The 16,370-nt window shown below is 43.8% G+C and overlaps 1 protein-coding gene across 6 annotated transcripts in view; it reads left to right on the forward strand.

Annotated features, from left to right (window-relative positions):
• Nucleotides 1-13,478, forward strand: part of LOC147895466 (uncharacterized) — a 40,564-nt gene extending 27,086 nt beyond the window's left edge. For 2 of the 6 annotated variants that reach the window (XM_087383361.1, XM_087383362.1), the window contains 4 exons: nucleotides 11,710-12,103; nucleotides 12,202-12,367; nucleotides 12,618-12,717; nucleotides 12,888-13,478. In XM_087383361.1, the coding sequence (XP_087239487.1) occupies nucleotides 11,710-12,103; nucleotides 12,202-12,367; nucleotides 12,618-12,717; nucleotides 12,888-13,005 (778 nt within the window). In that variant the 3' untranslated portion in view covers nucleotides 13,006-13,478. The remainder of the gene's footprint in view (nucleotides 1-11,709; nucleotides 12,104-12,201; nucleotides 12,368-12,617; nucleotides 12,718-12,887) is intronic. The other 4 variants (XM_087383365.1, XM_087383363.1, XM_087383366.1 and 1 more) reach the window with 4 other exon arrangements.
• Nucleotides 13,479-16,370: the final 2,892 nt, after the last annotated feature.

Here is a 16,370-nt window from a genome sequence, read left to right on the forward strand (position 1 = left end):
TATGGCCCAGCAAAATTAGAATGACTTCCATTTCGGTGGTCTTTCACAGGAAGACAAGTTGGATGGTACCAATTGTTGGAGATAAGTGCACACTAAGTGTACTATTTCCTAGTCCACATTTGTCTAAGCCTAAGTCTAGTCTTTATGTCTTGAGTGTGTGCCATGTGGCACTTCTACAATTATCCCATAAGCACTCTTGCTTTATGTCTTGTACTTTGGCCCATATATTCATGGGTCACATCATTGTAATCTATCTGTCTAGCTTGTGTCTTGTGTACACTCTTCTCAAGGTATTTCTTATCTTTCAATCTTGTTATTTCATTTCCAGTTTCTAGTTCTAGTTCTTGCTTCCATATTCCATCACGGTATCAGAGCTAGGTTGATCCCTCTTCTCTCTCCTCAGTCTGCCTCTTCTCAGATCTCTCCCCCGCTGCAGATCTGCCCCTCTTCTCAGATTTCTCCCTCTTCTCATTTCTCCCTCTTTCTGCCCCGCCATTGCGCACCAGATCTGTGTGTCTCCGCTCCAGATCTGCTCCAGATCTGCGCTCCAGATCTGCGCACCATTTCTGCCAGATCTGAGCGCCAGATCTGCGCAGTTCAGCCACAGATCTGAGCGCCATTTCTGCCAGATCTGAGTGCCAGATCTGCGCAGACCTGCTGTCACTCCTGCACCCGCTCCTGCATCAACGTACCTGCTATCCGTACAGATCAGCGCCGTCCGTACGACGTCCTCCAACCGTACTCCGCTGTCCGTACAGTCTGTACGACTGTACGGAATCCGTACCTGCACAGGCCGACTTCTCCAGCTGCTGTTCGAAATCTGCTCCATCTGCGCCATCTGTTCGATCTCCTGGACTGCGCCCTTTTTTGCACCTCTACCTGTGCCTGGGATTAAGGTATTGTGCTTTGCCCCTTTCAGTTTGCTGAGCAGTCTCTCTTTTTTGTTGGTTCCTCCTGCTTCGATGGGCTGTCATATGCTATGGCCTTGACAAAGTAGTGAGAGAACCGGCTTCTTGGATCTTTCCTCTCATTTATTTTTGCAATATTGTAAGGGAATAGACACTGCCCTTGCATCCTAGCAAGAGGTAAGACCTTCCCACATGGCATCTTCCTCTCATTCTCTCATATCTATTGACAAATTCAATGGGTCCAACTTTCATACTTGGCAAATCAAAATCAAGTGCCATCTTATGAAAGAAGGTCTTTGGGACATTGTTCACCGTGCTGCTCCCGAAGGTCCCTCTGAGCAAGTTGTCACTGCCAAGAACGACAAAGCCTATGCTATCATATTGCTCGGCCTTGGAGATGATTACATTCATCACATCTCCGACATACAGTCTGCTCCTCAAGCATGGATCACTTTGGATACCCTTTTTGGAGCCCGATCTAAAAACTCTAAGATTGCACTTATGATCTCATTCTTTGAGGAGCTACTATAGCCTCTCATGTCAATTATCTTCGCAGTCTTATGGTTCAGCTTGCGTCAATCAAGTCTCCCATCTCCGAAGATATTGCTATTGCTGTGCTTCTCAAAAGCTTACCTGACACCTATGCTACTCTTGTCACTACCTTCAAGTATCATAATAATCTTTCTCTTGAGGGTATCATCAATGCTCTCCAAGAGGAAGAAAGAACTCAACAACGAAAGGTAACTGACACTGCATTTTTAGCAAAGAAAGGAAGTTCTAAGGTAAGAAAGCCTTGCACCCATTGTGGCAAAACTAATCATATGGAGAAGGACTGTTTCAAGGCTCATCCATGCACCATTTGTGGCCGTGATAATCACCGGGAGAGGGATGTAGGTCAAGGGGTTCTAGTGTCTTGGTCTTTCTATTTGTCTACAGTCAGTCTTCTGTCTATCTAGTCTTGTCTGTCTATTTGTCTATCAATTTGACTGTGTTTTAGATCCATCTTGTCCCTACCCTTGTGGACCCATATGAGGATATCACTTGAGGAGGGGTGTCTCAGGATCTTTTGTCTGTCATGTCTTCTATCTTGTCTCTCAGTCTATCAGTCTTTATGTCTGTCTTCTAGTCTTGTCTTTCTGTCTTACTCCTAGTGTCCACTTAAGGAGGGTGTTGGAGATAAGTGCACACTAAGTGTACTATTTCCTAGTCTACATTTGTCTAAGTCTAAGTCTAGTCTTTATGTCTTGAGTGTGTGCCATGTGGCACTTCTACAATTATCCCATAAGCACTCTTGTTTTATGTCTTGTACTTTGGCCCATATATTCATGGGTCACATCACTGTAATCTATCTGTCTAGCTTGTGTCTTGTGTACACTCTTCTCAAGGTATTTCTTATCTTTTAATCTTGTTATTTCATTTCCAGTTTCTAGTTCTAGTTCTTGCTTCCATATTCCATCACCAACTACTCCCTTTGGATTTTTATGGTACGCAATATTTTGATTTCTCGCAATTTATGGGATTATGTTAATGGGGGTGAGATCCGACCAGCAGGTAAGGCATCTAATACCCCTCCTCAGCAAGGAGGTGGAAGAGGTCGTGCACAGGGTGCAGCTGCAGAACAAGTTGTTTGTGCAGCTATAGCCACTACTCCAGAGCAGAAGAGATGGGATTCACGGGATGCCTTAGCTTTGTCATGCATCTCTCTTTCAGTGAAAAGATTTATCATTCCGCCGGTCGTGTAAGACCTCGAAGGCAGCGTGGGATATCTTAGAAAGCATGTATGCAGCCCGGAATGATGCAAGGGTATCCTTCTTGAAAAGAGAGTTAAGTAATACACATATGGAAGAGGGTGACTCCATGTCAGTCCACCTCACAAAGCTACAGGATCTCAGAGAGCAATTATTGAACATAGATGAGATTATTCCTGATTCAGAGATGATTACTACCACTCTGAATTCTCTTCCTGAGTCTTATCTCAGCTTTCATACCTCGCTGAACTTATCATTGAGGGGGGGTGCAAATCCTCTCACTTTTCATGAGTTGATAGGACTTCTGCTTCAGGAAGAGCAGACTAGGAAAAACTTGGCTTCACGTGCAGGTGAATAAGCTATGCTCTCAAAGTTTAAGTCAAAAACAAAGGGACATGCAAAGACATCAGTAAATCAGCCTTCCAGTGGGTCAGGACAGCCTTCACAAAAGGCTAAAAATGATGCAAGTAAGCCCAAGAAGAAGGGTTTTTATCATTACTGCAAAAAGCTAGGTCATCACATTGCAGAATGCAGGAAAAGGCTTGCAAAAGAGAAGAAAAACAGCTCCGGTATGGCTGTTTCAGATTCAGCTGGTATGGCTGTTTCAGATTCAGCTCCTCATGCATCTGACAGTGGGGTAATGATGATACATATGCATTTTTGACTTGCAGTTATGACTCTTCTACGGATGCATCTGCTTTCAGTGTCAATGAAACACTGAACACTTGGTATTTTGACAGCGGTGCATCCAAGCATATCACTTCTAGGAAGTGTCTTTTTACTTCCTTGCATCCACCTCCCGTTGGTAAGAAAGTCACTTGTGCCAATAACTCATCATATTCAGTACGTGGCATAGGAGAAGTTGAGCTTACTGCCATTGATGGCTCAGTTTTCAGACTTTCAGATGTCTTATATGTGCCTGGTATCACCAAAAATCTTCTTTCAGTGTCCACTCTTAACAAAGTTGGATTTCAGGTCATCTTTGAGGATGACAAATGTGCTGTCTGACACAGGGAAAATGATTATGCCTTAAGATTATCTGGTACTCTGCTGCGTGGGCTCTTTCAGCTTGATCTTTTTGAGAAAAGAGCAGCCCATGCTCTTGCAGTCTCTACCCCTACTGCTGCCATGCAGAATTCAGAATTATGGCATGCCCGATATGGCCACATGCATTATAATAGCTTGATGACACTTCAGAAGCACTCTATGGTTGATGCATTGCTACCTCTTGAGATACCTCCTCCACATGCCTATGAAGGGTGCATTTTAGGCAAGATGCATAGATTCCCCTTCAAAAAGGATGGTTCAGTTAAAGCTGCCCGCAAATTACAGCTTATACACAATGATGTCTGTGGTCCCATGAGGACTCCATCATTGGGTGGTCATCTCTACTTTGTTACCTTTATTGATGATTACTCCAATTTCACTTGGGTCTTTGGGCTGAAGCGCAAATCAGAAGTGTTCATGGTGTTTAAACATTTTTCAGCCATGGTTGAAAATGAAACCGGACTCAAGATACAGGCATTGCGCACAGATAGAGGTGGGGAATACTTGTCTGCAGATTTTGATGCTTTTCTGATATTGTGCATCAGCTCACAGTGAGGTTGACTCCTCAGCAAAATGGCAAAGCTGAGAGGAAAAATAGAACTCTTATGGAGATGGACAGATGAATGCTCAAAAGCAAACACATGCCTCACAAATTCTGGCTTGAAGGTCTGATGTGTGCCAACTACATTTTAAATCGGGCTCCCACTAAGGCTTTGAAAACAAAAACTCCCTATGAGGTCTGGAATGGGAGAAAGCCTTCAGTGGATCATTTCCGAGTCTTTGGATGCCTTGCATATGCTCATGTGCTAGTTGAATTTAGGCACAAGTTGTCAGATAAGGCAATTAAGTGCATTTTTGTTGGGTACAGTGCAGAAAGCAAGGGGTACCGTCTCTACAATCTTGCTACACGCAAGATCATTGTCAGTAGAGATGTGATATTTGCAGAAAATTCAGCTCACACTCAGGCTGAATTTCATATGCCTTCTTCTTCAGAGGATGTTTTTGAGGGGTTGCTACCCATTGCCTTGGGTTCCCCTGCTGATATTTCTGATGCAAATCAGAATTTACAGCCACCTCCCGATGCTTCAGTTCCACCACAGGATGTCTTGCTACCTCCACAGGTAGTGGAACAGGTGGTGCAGCAAGAAATTGCAGACATACATGCAGCAAAAATAGTCCCAAACTGGCTGTTACAGACTCTCAGGGAGAGTAAAATTGATGCTCCATTACCTGGCAGGATTCGCAGTGCAGCAAGGCACATGGAAGGTGCTAATTCAGTGGAATCAGCATATGCAGGTACTCTTCTTGATGAGGAGGAGCCTGCAACATTCGAAGAAGCAAAGGACAATGTGCATTGGATGAATGCCATGTACGGTGAGTTGCAGTCCATTCAAAAAAATCAGACTTGGGATGTTGTAGACTTGCCACCAGGTAAACATGCCATTGGCACACGATGGGTTTTCAAGGTCAAACGGAAGCCAGATGGCTCCATTGACAGATACAAGGCAAGGCTGGTTGCTAAAGGCTATGCTTAGAAAAAGGGCATAGATTATGAGGAGACATTTGCTCCTACATCCCGGATGACCACCACCCGATCTATTATTGCAATGGCTGCACATTTTGAGTGGAATGTTCATCAGTTGGACATAAAAACAGCCTTCTTAAATGGAGACTTGCTGGAAGAGGTGTATGTCAAACAACCTCCAGGCTTTGAAATTACAGCAAATGCACTTCAGGTATGCAAGCTAAACAAAGCTTTGTATGGGCTGAAACAGGCCCCTTGTGCATGGTATGTCAAGATTCATGCCTTTTTGACCAGCAAGGGGCTGCACAATAGTCCTACTGAGAGCACCCTCTACATCAAGATGGATGGGGGGGAAATTTTAGTCATCCTTCTTTATGTTGATGACTTACTGCTCACAGGGTCCAATGAAGATAAAATTGCAGATTTCAAAGCTGATTTGCAGACCACCTTTGACATGTCAGATTTGGGGCTGCTTCACTTTTATTTGGGGATCCAGTTCTCTCAAGAGAGACGTGGCACTATTATGTCTCAGTCCAAGTATGTGCAGAAACTCTTGGACAGATTTAACATGCATGATTGTAAGCCCATAGCCATTCCCATGGAGCCGGGGCTGAAACTCACAATGCATGATGCAGGAGAATCAGTTGATGCCACATCTTACAGTCAGGCTGTTGGATGCCTCATATATCTCTGCAACACTAGACCTGATATTCAGTTTGCAGTATCTCAGGTGAGCAGGTACATGCACAGCCCAAAAACTATGCATTGGCAGGCAGTTAAGCGCATCTTCTGTTATTTGCAGGGCACGAAGTCTTTTGGCTTGTTATTTCCCAGGGGGGGTGACTTGCAGATGCATGCCTACAGTGATTCAAATTGGGCTGGTGATTATGACAGTAGGCAGTCCACTAGTGGCAATTGTTTCTTTTTGGGTAAATCTTGCATTTCTTGGCTAAGCAAGAAACAATCTACAGTGGCTACCTCATCATGTGAAGCTGAGTACAGGGCAGCTTTCACAGCAATAGTTGAATGTGTCTGGCTGCGACGTCTATTTGCTGATCTTCATCTGTCTTTGGAGGGTCCTTCTCCAATTCTCACTGATAGTCAGAGTGCCATTGTAGTGGCAAAGAATCCAGTGTTTCATGCTCGCACGAAGCACATTGAGGTTCACTATCACTACGTCAGAGAGAAGTTGCATGCAGGAGAGATCAGTATGATCTTTGTGTCCACACATGACAACGTTGCAGATATTTTCACCAAAGCACTACTACGTGAAAAGTTTGAGGCATTTCGCAGTGCCCTGAACTTATATCCGTTTGGTGATTGATCAGCCTTGTACATGACATTGGCACTGCAGGGGGGTGTTAGAATTATAGATATAATTCAGCAGTGACCAATGTAATTTAATAAGCTAGTTAGGGGCACTTTTCCCTCTTTAAGAGCTTTGTTCCCCTAACCGCAATTATTTCACTAACTATGGTTAGTGACTACTAAGGTTTTGTCACTAGGACAAAACCTTATCTCTACTCTTTTAGTTGTACTCTTTTACACTCTTCTATTGCAACTCAGCTCTCAAGCTTTCAGCTCTCTAGCTCATTCTCTCTTGCTCTCTCTCTCTCTCCCAGTCTCTCACACCTATGTCATGAGTTTCTGCTTGGTTGCTTTCCAGCACTTGAACCTGTTGAGCGATGTTTGACAAGAGAGCACTCAACTCATGCAGGTTAGGAGGAGGGTCAGGTCCATTGGCTGCCATGATGACAAGATGACTCAATGAAGGAGAGACTCAACAAGAGAAAGCACAGAGTACAGGACCACTGCCTAAGCTCTGATACCAATGTAATCTACTCGGTGCTTTCTATCAATTCAGTCAACAGATTTTGCAGAGGCGTTTGAATGAAATGATTGTGAGTTACCAAACACATATACTTGAACTTAAGAGTTTGCAATTAAGCTGGAATTAAGACTTATACAGCTTAAACACAAAGTGACATCATTGGAAATTGCAATATGATTGAGGGGCCAAGACGGCCCCCCCCCCCCCCCCCCCCCTTATCCAGGCTTACTTTATTCTTGAAAATGGAGATATAAGACCAAGGTGCAATGCACCTTCCAAACTGATGAACTTAGTGAAAACCTAGGACCTAGATACAAGACTCAAGGGCATATGTACAAGGAAGACAATAAAAAGGAGGACTCCAAGCTCAGGTTTCAACTCTTGGCTTGCCCAATCCACAAGGAAGAAGCCTGCAACAATCACCACTTACATCCAACATTAGAGGCAAGCACTAGTTTCTAGAAAGATAGTAGAAACAACATGAAATAGTGCTGTAAATGAGATAAACTTGACAATACAGGCTCCCTTCGTGACTTGACCCTTTTGTAGATGAAGTCCTTGATGCCTCTGAAGCTACCTTGGGTGAGGAGAGTGTGGAAATGGGGCTGGAATGAGAACAGCTTAGAAAAACAGCCTGTAGGCTAGAGAGAGAAAGCCTTTATGGAGTGATAGCTGTAGAGAGAGAGTGCCAATGCTGATCCCAAGGGAGGGGATGTAAGAGAGGAGCTGCTGCTTTTCCAGAGGTGCACAGAAAGGCAGGTTTCTGCAAGGGGAATGGGTTGGAACAGTAGAGAGAGAAATTCTACAGTAGAGAGAGAAAGACTGCAGCAGGAGAGAGAAAGGGGCTGTGGCTGCTCCAGGCTAGGAGAAGGAGAGAGGATGCTGCTGCTGTTTCAGAAGAGCTGAGAGGGGGCAGATTTCTGGAGAGGAGGGGCTGGAACTGTAGAGAGAGAGAGAGAGTGCTGCTGTAGAGAGAGAAAGTGCTGCTGAGGTGAGAGAATGGCCTGGGGAGAGGTTGGCTGCACCCAAGGAGCTGGAGAGGTTCTGCTGCATCATCCAAAAGGAGGGAGAAGAAAAGTGACGAATTTTCATGTAGGGAATAAAGGGGAGAGGCCTTCTTTTATAGGCTCAGCCCCCCCTACAGGCTTAGAGTGGAAGGTGGACACTTGTCCCAGATTTTTGGTGGGCTGCAGTCTCAAAGAGGACAGCCCACAACCTGCCCCAAATCTACGAGATTTGGGGTCAGACACTTGGCCTGCATGCCTTGCCACTTGCCATGCATGTTGCCACATGTGTGGGACAGGTGGACTGACCTGCCAGCTCAGATTCCATGTGGCAGTCTGCCACGTGTCACTCCCAAAAACCCTAAAAATTTCAAAGTCGTCAGAATTCAATTTTGATCGCACCCACGGGTTCCTAACAACTTGGACTATCTATTGACGTACTCTAAGGTCATAATTGAGCCATACTGAGCTCATTTGTTTGTCGTCTTATCTTGTATCTCCATTACTCTTGGCATGCTGCCAGGCCCACACCCAAAGCTTAGGGAACATTATCTTGAATGGTTCCTAGGTCGGTATGCAATCTGTGCATTTGATTGGTCCCATGTTTGGGTACTTAGGTGGGGTGTGGTTTCCAGATGTCCCTCTCAAAGAGAGGCCATCACTCTTGTGGGTCACTAATGCCCATAACCCCAAGCAAGGGGGTCCACCCTCAAATGCTAGACCTAGTCCCCATTGTCCGTAACTGAACAGTAGGAAAACATTTCATTTCTTAATAAGCATACTATTGAAAAACAAAAAGAAATAGTACCAAGCAAGTGGATACATGTTGAAGCAGGATGACAACTTGCAAGGTGGCTGTCCAGTGGTGACACCTCCTTCTTGCTACTTTTCCACGTCCTGTACAGCCCGAATCCTGCTCCGATCAGCAGCAAACACCTTCAGTCCTGTGCGGTCTCTTTTTCTCCAAGGCTTCAAGCAACCTTATGCTCTCCTTGGACGGCATACACGTGCCTCAAGCCCTTTTGGCCTCGCTGGCTCAGGCGCCTCCACGAGGGAGAGGCTGAGAGAAAGCGAGAGGGGGGAGGGAGGTATAGGCTGAGCAGTTGGAGATCTCTCTCTCTGCATGAGAAAAGCAACATGCTAATACATCAAAAAATGTAATCACAAGACATGCAAGTAGAAGCTTTTAACTGACGAGCACACAGAAAATGTCATTACAAGACATGCAAGTAGAAGAATCTAACTCACGGATACCATGTCAGAATATGCAGCGGAATAGATGCGAAGAGAGGGAGAGCAGGAAACACACAGGAGAATGCAAGAGAAACGTACTGGAACTCTGCTTTATTCACTGGTGAAAACCCATTCAAATGATGTGTTAGAAAACGAAGTCTTTGTGGCTAGTTTTCTCATGCAGCAGAATATAGTAGATGGTTAAGGTGCGTGCCACAGAAGAATCTAGAGAGGAGAAGGGAATGCTGTAAATCAAAACTTTTGAGTATGTGTGCACAAGATAGAACACCCATAAAACACCAAGCTTAAGAGAGAGAGACAATGGGAGAGTAGTTTACAAAATGCATCATAATATATTGCAAAGCTTGAGTCAAGGCAAGCTTCACAAGAGATCCCAAAACTGTCAACAATCTGCTGCCCTGGATGCTCTGTGGTGAGTACAAACTTTGCCCTACTTGTGTCCTTGCACTCTCTTTGGTTGTGTGCGCCTTAGTGAGCTTTAGTGACCTCGAGTAGTGCTGACTTCTAGGAGAGCTTCCTCCCGCAGACTTGTGGTACTTGAAACATCCCTAAACCAGGTCTAATAAGCATTAGACCCTGTAAGGTACAACTTCCAGCCAGAGTCCTTAAAAACTATGGCACACACCCGTTGGAGCTAGCAGCTCACCTCCTAGGGGTAGGTTCAGTTTGTCGAGCCATGGCCAAGTCAGAGGTCTAGATGACCACAGAGAGCTAGCCAGCCTTGAAAAGTCCATACATGCATCCTATTATGCATACCACATGCCCTTTCCTCTAGTTGCTACTCTCAGGCTAGCAGGTCTACATTCTAAGGAGGGCACTCCTCGGACCCTTGATAATGAGCCCCTGGCCTATACTTATAGACCAAGCCTCGGCTATCTTTAGCTGTGAGCCTTACTTTAGCATGCATCCTCAAAGTAACTTTACTTTACTTTGTGGTCACGCTTTGCCAGATTTAGACACTTCAACTCAATCCACAGGATCTAGACTTCACCTATGCTAGCTCTGGTCACAACCCTAGGTTAATCCTACCCTACGGTAGACCATGCTCTAATCTTATATCTAATCCTAGATCCCAGGTTGGTTTGACCTTGGCTTTGGTTAAGCCTAGGCCCTAGTTAGTCTAGTCATGGTCATAACATTCTCCTCCTTAAAATTGATATATGGAGAGATTTATGCCACAACCAATATTGGCTACGGTATAGCAGTCCCAGAGAGTCACTAAACAGAGGGAGGCTAGAGCATTGTGTGTGTGTGTGAAGTGTCTGCAGTAACTTTGCATAGCCACCCTTAGCGTAGTTCCTTGAGGGCGTGAGTCGATGATCCACTGACAGTGGTAGAGGAAGCCGTGTCACGAGGGCTACAGCATCTCAGAGTTAAAATTGTGAAGCATGGGAAGGCCAATACACATACGTAAATGGCACAGGGAGCTCAGCACTGCAGCACAATAACCAGATCTCGTGAGAGCTCTTACCTGGTTCAGGTCCAGCTCCCCAAAGTCTGTCGCCATCTCAAGAGCTTTGCTAACGCATGTTCGAGTTGAATAGCCAGTCTTGTGAGGAAATTGGAAAGAAAACCATGTAGTGCTTCAAGCTAGTTTCAGTATGGTCCCGCAAGGACAGGAATGCAAAGAGTTCACATCTTTCGATTCCCTTGCTGGGACAGAGCGCCAAAACCTTAGTTTACCAAGGTTCTAAGGGGAGGGAAAATGTACCCATTGTACCACTATCCATTTTCTTTTTCATTAGTAATTGGCTACTAAAGTATGGACAAATATGAGAGGTTGTCCTTCTTTGGAGCAATACGCACTTACTGTTTCTACTCTACTGTGCATTTGTGTCTGCATCGGGTGCATGCGCACATACAATTTAAAAAATAATAAATAAAATAGATAGATAGATAGATGGAGGTGCGTGTCTTTATACATACATACATACACACATTACTTGCTCTTTAGGATTGTAGCACTGCGTTTGATAAGCTCTTCCTTCTACTGTGACATTCAGTTCTGTCTGAGTTTGCCCTATGCCCCCATGTGAGTGATCAGTGATATGTGCAAATACATGAATACAAAAGGGGAATATGTTTGTTAGTAATGGACTAGGGTGTCACATGTTTGTTTCCCTCCTAAAATGATGCTGTGTTTGGGGATAAATTTGTCTTTTCATTGGTGTATAGCTTGAAATGAAATCATCTGCTATGGTTGCTGATGGAATAAGAAGGCATGCGTGCCATGCAAAAACTCTTTTTTTTTTTTGCTCGAACATTTTACTGTCAAGGAGGTTAAAAGAGCTTCTATTGTTGAACATTCTTGGCACATCTAAGTGCATAGCGTTTCTTAGTTGCAGCATTTCTGTAGGTGAGCTTCATTATAAACGTAATAAATTTATTTCAGGCGAAGTGTCACAAATGTATTGGCTAGTGAGTTTCGCAATAGATTGGATCAACTGATCAGGTCTTTTATTCAAAGTCAAGGGCGCACACCAGTTGCATGGGACTTCACAAGGGCTGCACGGACGAATGTTTATCCACGGCAGCCGCAGCCGCAGCCACAGCTGCAGCCACAGCCACAGCCACAGCCACAGCCGCAGCCGCAGCCGCAGCAGCAGCAGCAGCAGCAACAGCAACAGCAAGTCCAGGATGAGAGGGAAAGAATAGTTAATGGTACACAGCTACAACCAGCTGTCACCCCACCACCTCCCCCCCCACCTCCCCCACAGCCATTATGGCAGCAAGAGCTACAGCAGACACCATGGCCACGACCTTCTTTGCATCGTCCTTCTTATATAGTAAGTGTTGTGTATTGACAATTGAGGTTTCAGCATTTGTTACTAAGATTGTTTATGTGAAATGACCATTTCTCATGTGATGCTGTTCATGAGCACAGGAGTTGGAGAGCATTAATGAGCTGAGGACCGATGTCTCTAAATTGCAACATGCAATGTCTGACCTCCATCGCATGATGGAGACTTGTATGGAAATGCAGCTGGAGCTGCAGCGGTCTGTCAGGCAGGAACTCGCTGGTGCTTTGCAGCGGATGTATGATGGGAAAGGTATATGGATGCTGCTTTGTGCATCTCAGTGCCAGTCAAGACAGTATCTGCATGCTTGACTTAGCTAGTCGTCATTAATGTCATCACTTTTAAAGCTCAGAACATACAGTGTATGTATGTTGTGCGACTTTCACTTTCATATGTTTGAGGCATTCATTGTGAGACTCACACTTTTATACGTTTGAGGATGCCCGCACGTGACAGTTGTATTGATATTTTTGGTCTGGTAACTGTTTTTTTTTTTGTGTAGTTGTGCCAGAGGAAGCAGTTGATGGTTCGAAGTGGGTTTCTGTGAAGAGGGGCATATGTTGTGTATGCTGTGACAAAAATATCGACTCACTTTTGTACAGGTCAGTGCGAAGTACAATGGCATCCTCTTCTTGAAAGAGATGGATAGGAAAATAAACATGGATAAAGTACTCAAGGAAAGTTCTTTGACAGTGCCTACATTTGTAGTTATTTTTAAAAGGCTCCTCAACACTTCTATCTTGGTTGTAATTGAAATGTCTGGTATCTGCAGATGTGGGCACATGTCTACTTGTCTGAAATGTGCCTCTGAATTGATGCGGAACAGTGGAAAATGTCCAATGTGCCGAGCTCCTATTGTGGAGGTGGTCCGTGCCTTTACGGTTATGTAAGCTGCTTGCTGAAGCTCATGTCATGTCACAATATGATTTCATGCCATAGTTGCTCCCAAGTGGGATGGAAGAGCCTTGTATATTCAGGGGCTTTGCAGACGGACTGCTGGAATCACACATTTGTTTAGTGTCAATGTACAGTTGCTGGATAGTGACATTGCAATTTGTGACTACATTCCATGTTGTGCGAGGTTTTCCTCAGTCATGTCTATTACTCTCTCTCATCACACGTCAGCCTATTGGTGGCATTTGCTGATTTTTATTTGTTGTGTTAAAAAATTGGCAGTTGTAGAAGAAGAGCCGCCCCAATGCTCTCACTACCATAAGCCCTTCCAAGTCCTCGTATGCATGAAAAAGAGATTATGTATAATGTATATTCTGTCTTGGCTTTGCTCAATGGGATTACGACTAGCTAGAGAGGTCAAAGGATCTCAGTGGGTCGAAACAGAACAATAAAGAAGGTTTTTTAAATCTCTCTCTCTCTCTCTCTCTCTCTCTCCCCCCCCCCTCCCTCCCCCCACCCCCCCCAACAAACTGCCTGCGCACCCTCCTGCCTACCCTCCTCCTAAATGCTTAGGGTTTAGTATAGAAAAGAAGGTTTTTTCCCCCCTCGTCGAATGTTAAAGCATGTCATAGCTGTTGCTGATTGAATTAGGCCAAGCTGTTACCGCTGAAATAAACAAATTGGGCAAGGGGACAGCTTGACAACATGTTGTAGCGAAGCTTGACCTGATTCCTTTACAAAGCAAAGAGTTAATACAACTTTATTAGTCTTGATCTTAATGCTTGCCAAACCTTTCTCTCTTCAAACTTGATGAGTTATAAAAATATGTTGATGTTCATGTTAATAAAGAGACACATAATTGAGACATGACTTGCTCTAATAGAACGCCTCAAAAGCACACTGGTTCTGGAAGAAGAGATGTTAGAACCTCATGTGAGAGTAGCCCAACGATTTGGTAAACAAATGCAAGCAACTAGTGAATATAGTAGTGCAAGCTAGGGCAACGCAGTGTGAATGCTTCATCAACAAAGGAAGGCTCACCTGCTAGACTTTTGCAAGATGCAAGCTCATAAGATATGTTAGAACCTCACGTTAGAGTAGCCCAATGATTTGGTAATCAAATGCAAGCAACTAGTGAATATAGTAGTGTAAGTTAGGGTGACGAAGTGGGAATGCTTCATCAATAAAGGCTCACCTAGTGCTAAGACTAGGGTCACAAAAAAAAGCAATAATAAGTTTGTTTGCAGTGTTGGTAGTTCCTACGGTTGTTGGTTGTTATTGTTTTTCTCATCCAAGTTATCAACTTCTTGTGAGTCAAGTCAAAATATGATCCATCAACCCTCTAGACAAACTAGTGGTCAGGCTAGTGATATATTTGGTCCATGCAAGAGACATCTTGGATAGGAGGACATGCTTGACAAGTTGTATGCAAAACAAGGGGCCAATTAAGAGAAAATCGAGAAAAGCATGGAATGAGACAAGTTCTCTCCTAAAGAAGTTAAGAGAGTTTGGGCCTTTGATGAAGTGATTGAAATGAGACCAACTTCCCTTGTTGGAGGTCAAGAAAAAGAGGAAATTTAGCAGGGAATTTCACGCGTGCAATCGTAGTTAGCATTTGGTTGCTTGAGATGTGGAAATGGTAGGATATTTGAAGATTTACCTCGTGTAGTCAATTCTAGTAGATAGATGTCGTCGTGTTAGGAAATGGAATTTGATGGTCGCATCCCACAACGAAGGCTTTCAAGTATTTTAAATTGCATGGCAAATGGAGTTTAATGATCGCATCGTACAATGTCTTTTGTCAGTTTCAGGGAAGCCCAAATTCAATAGATGCAATTCAAGGAAGGTTTTGGATTATGAACCTTAGATGAGCATTCATCTTTCATTTTGACATGGACTCCAAAGTTTTGTTTGGATGGGGATGATTCTAAGGGTTCTAGAGTGCTTGGGGAAAACAATGGAGAAGAAATTGATGAGCATTGTAAATGTTTAGGTCTTCTTGGTGGGATTGATGCTTTTGGAACAGGTAGCTGAGGATGGTCGAAAAGCATGTTTGAGGGTCCAAGGAGAGAGAGAGAGAGAGAGAGAGAGAGAGAGAGAGAGATTACCCCATGAACAACATGCGAACCCCAACTTCTGTTATTCTGCTTATTACAAGCATACTCAACGTGCTACTTGATTCCACCTTTGCTCAACTAAACTTAATGACGTAACTAAATGTTAGCCCACTAGATTTGGATTTCCTTGGAAGTTACATAATGAACATTTCCTGATTTGTTTTGTGTTCTTTGACTTTCCCATGATGATAAGAATTCAAAAATCAAGAATAGGGCAACTTCAGAGTTAGGTCAAAATCAGATTTTGGATTTAGAATAGGAACTCCGTCGTTAGATTCAGAATGGGAACTCCGTCGTCGTTAGATTCAGAATATGAGCTGTATTCGATTCCATTCAAGTTGGCTATGCTGGTTACACTATATTTTTGGAATTGGCTATCTTGTCTTCTTTGAATACTAGAATATCTGAAACTGCTTGTCCAATTGGAATGCTACCTGTATTTCAAAATACATTCTGAAACAATTTCTGAATTTGGTTTGTTTATTTGAATTCTCCTTGATTTTCGGTTTGAGAATGGGAAATGTTTTTGGAACATTTTGATGTTATCTTTGCGGATTCAAATGCTTCACAGATCTTTCCAAATGAACACTCGTCAAAAGCTCATCAATTCTTCATTTTTCTTTCATCTCGGTGCTCATCTTTCTCATGCATGATTCTTCATTTTTCTTTCATCTCGGTGCTCGTCTTTCTCATGCATGATTCTTCTTTACGAAGCTACCTTCATTTCGTCACTCGTGGGATCCGTTAATCGATTTCACGTGTTCGACATGGTCTTCATACTCCCAGTGGGATGGAATGATAGATGGTGCTTTCCTTGCTTGTACAGGTTGCTCATATTGCTTGGCCAATCCTTCCCTTATAGATTCATGCACATGCAACTTTCTTTTCTTGATATACCACTCCCTTCACAACAGCGCTATCTTCCACATGCAACATCTTCATAAGTTGAATCTTGGCAGATGCGCTCCTCCCCAAGCATGGCACATACACAAGCTGGTTGCTTCTCATACAATGAGCCGATTTGTTGTAGAACGACGCCTATTTCCTCATACTCTTGGGATGTATCTTAGTGGAGCAAACCATGGCTTCTATATCTTCTTCCCCATCCGAGGGGGGAGTCTATTTCTTGTAAAAGATTGGCCGCCTTCTTTTACTAATTACCCCACCCTTCATCTTTTGGAGACCATTATCTATGTTTTGAAGGGGTAAAGAGTGGACACCATTACTACAAATTGATCAAGAGT

Source organism: Dipteris shenzhenensis, chromosome 13, assembly GCF_047967505.1.
Source record: "Dipteris shenzhenensis isolate YYH24624 ecotype China chromosome 13, Dip_SZ_1.0, whole genome shotgun sequence".
Taxonomy (NCBI): domain Eukaryota; kingdom Viridiplantae; phylum Streptophyta; class Polypodiopsida; order Gleicheniales; family Dipteridaceae; genus Dipteris; species Dipteris shenzhenensis.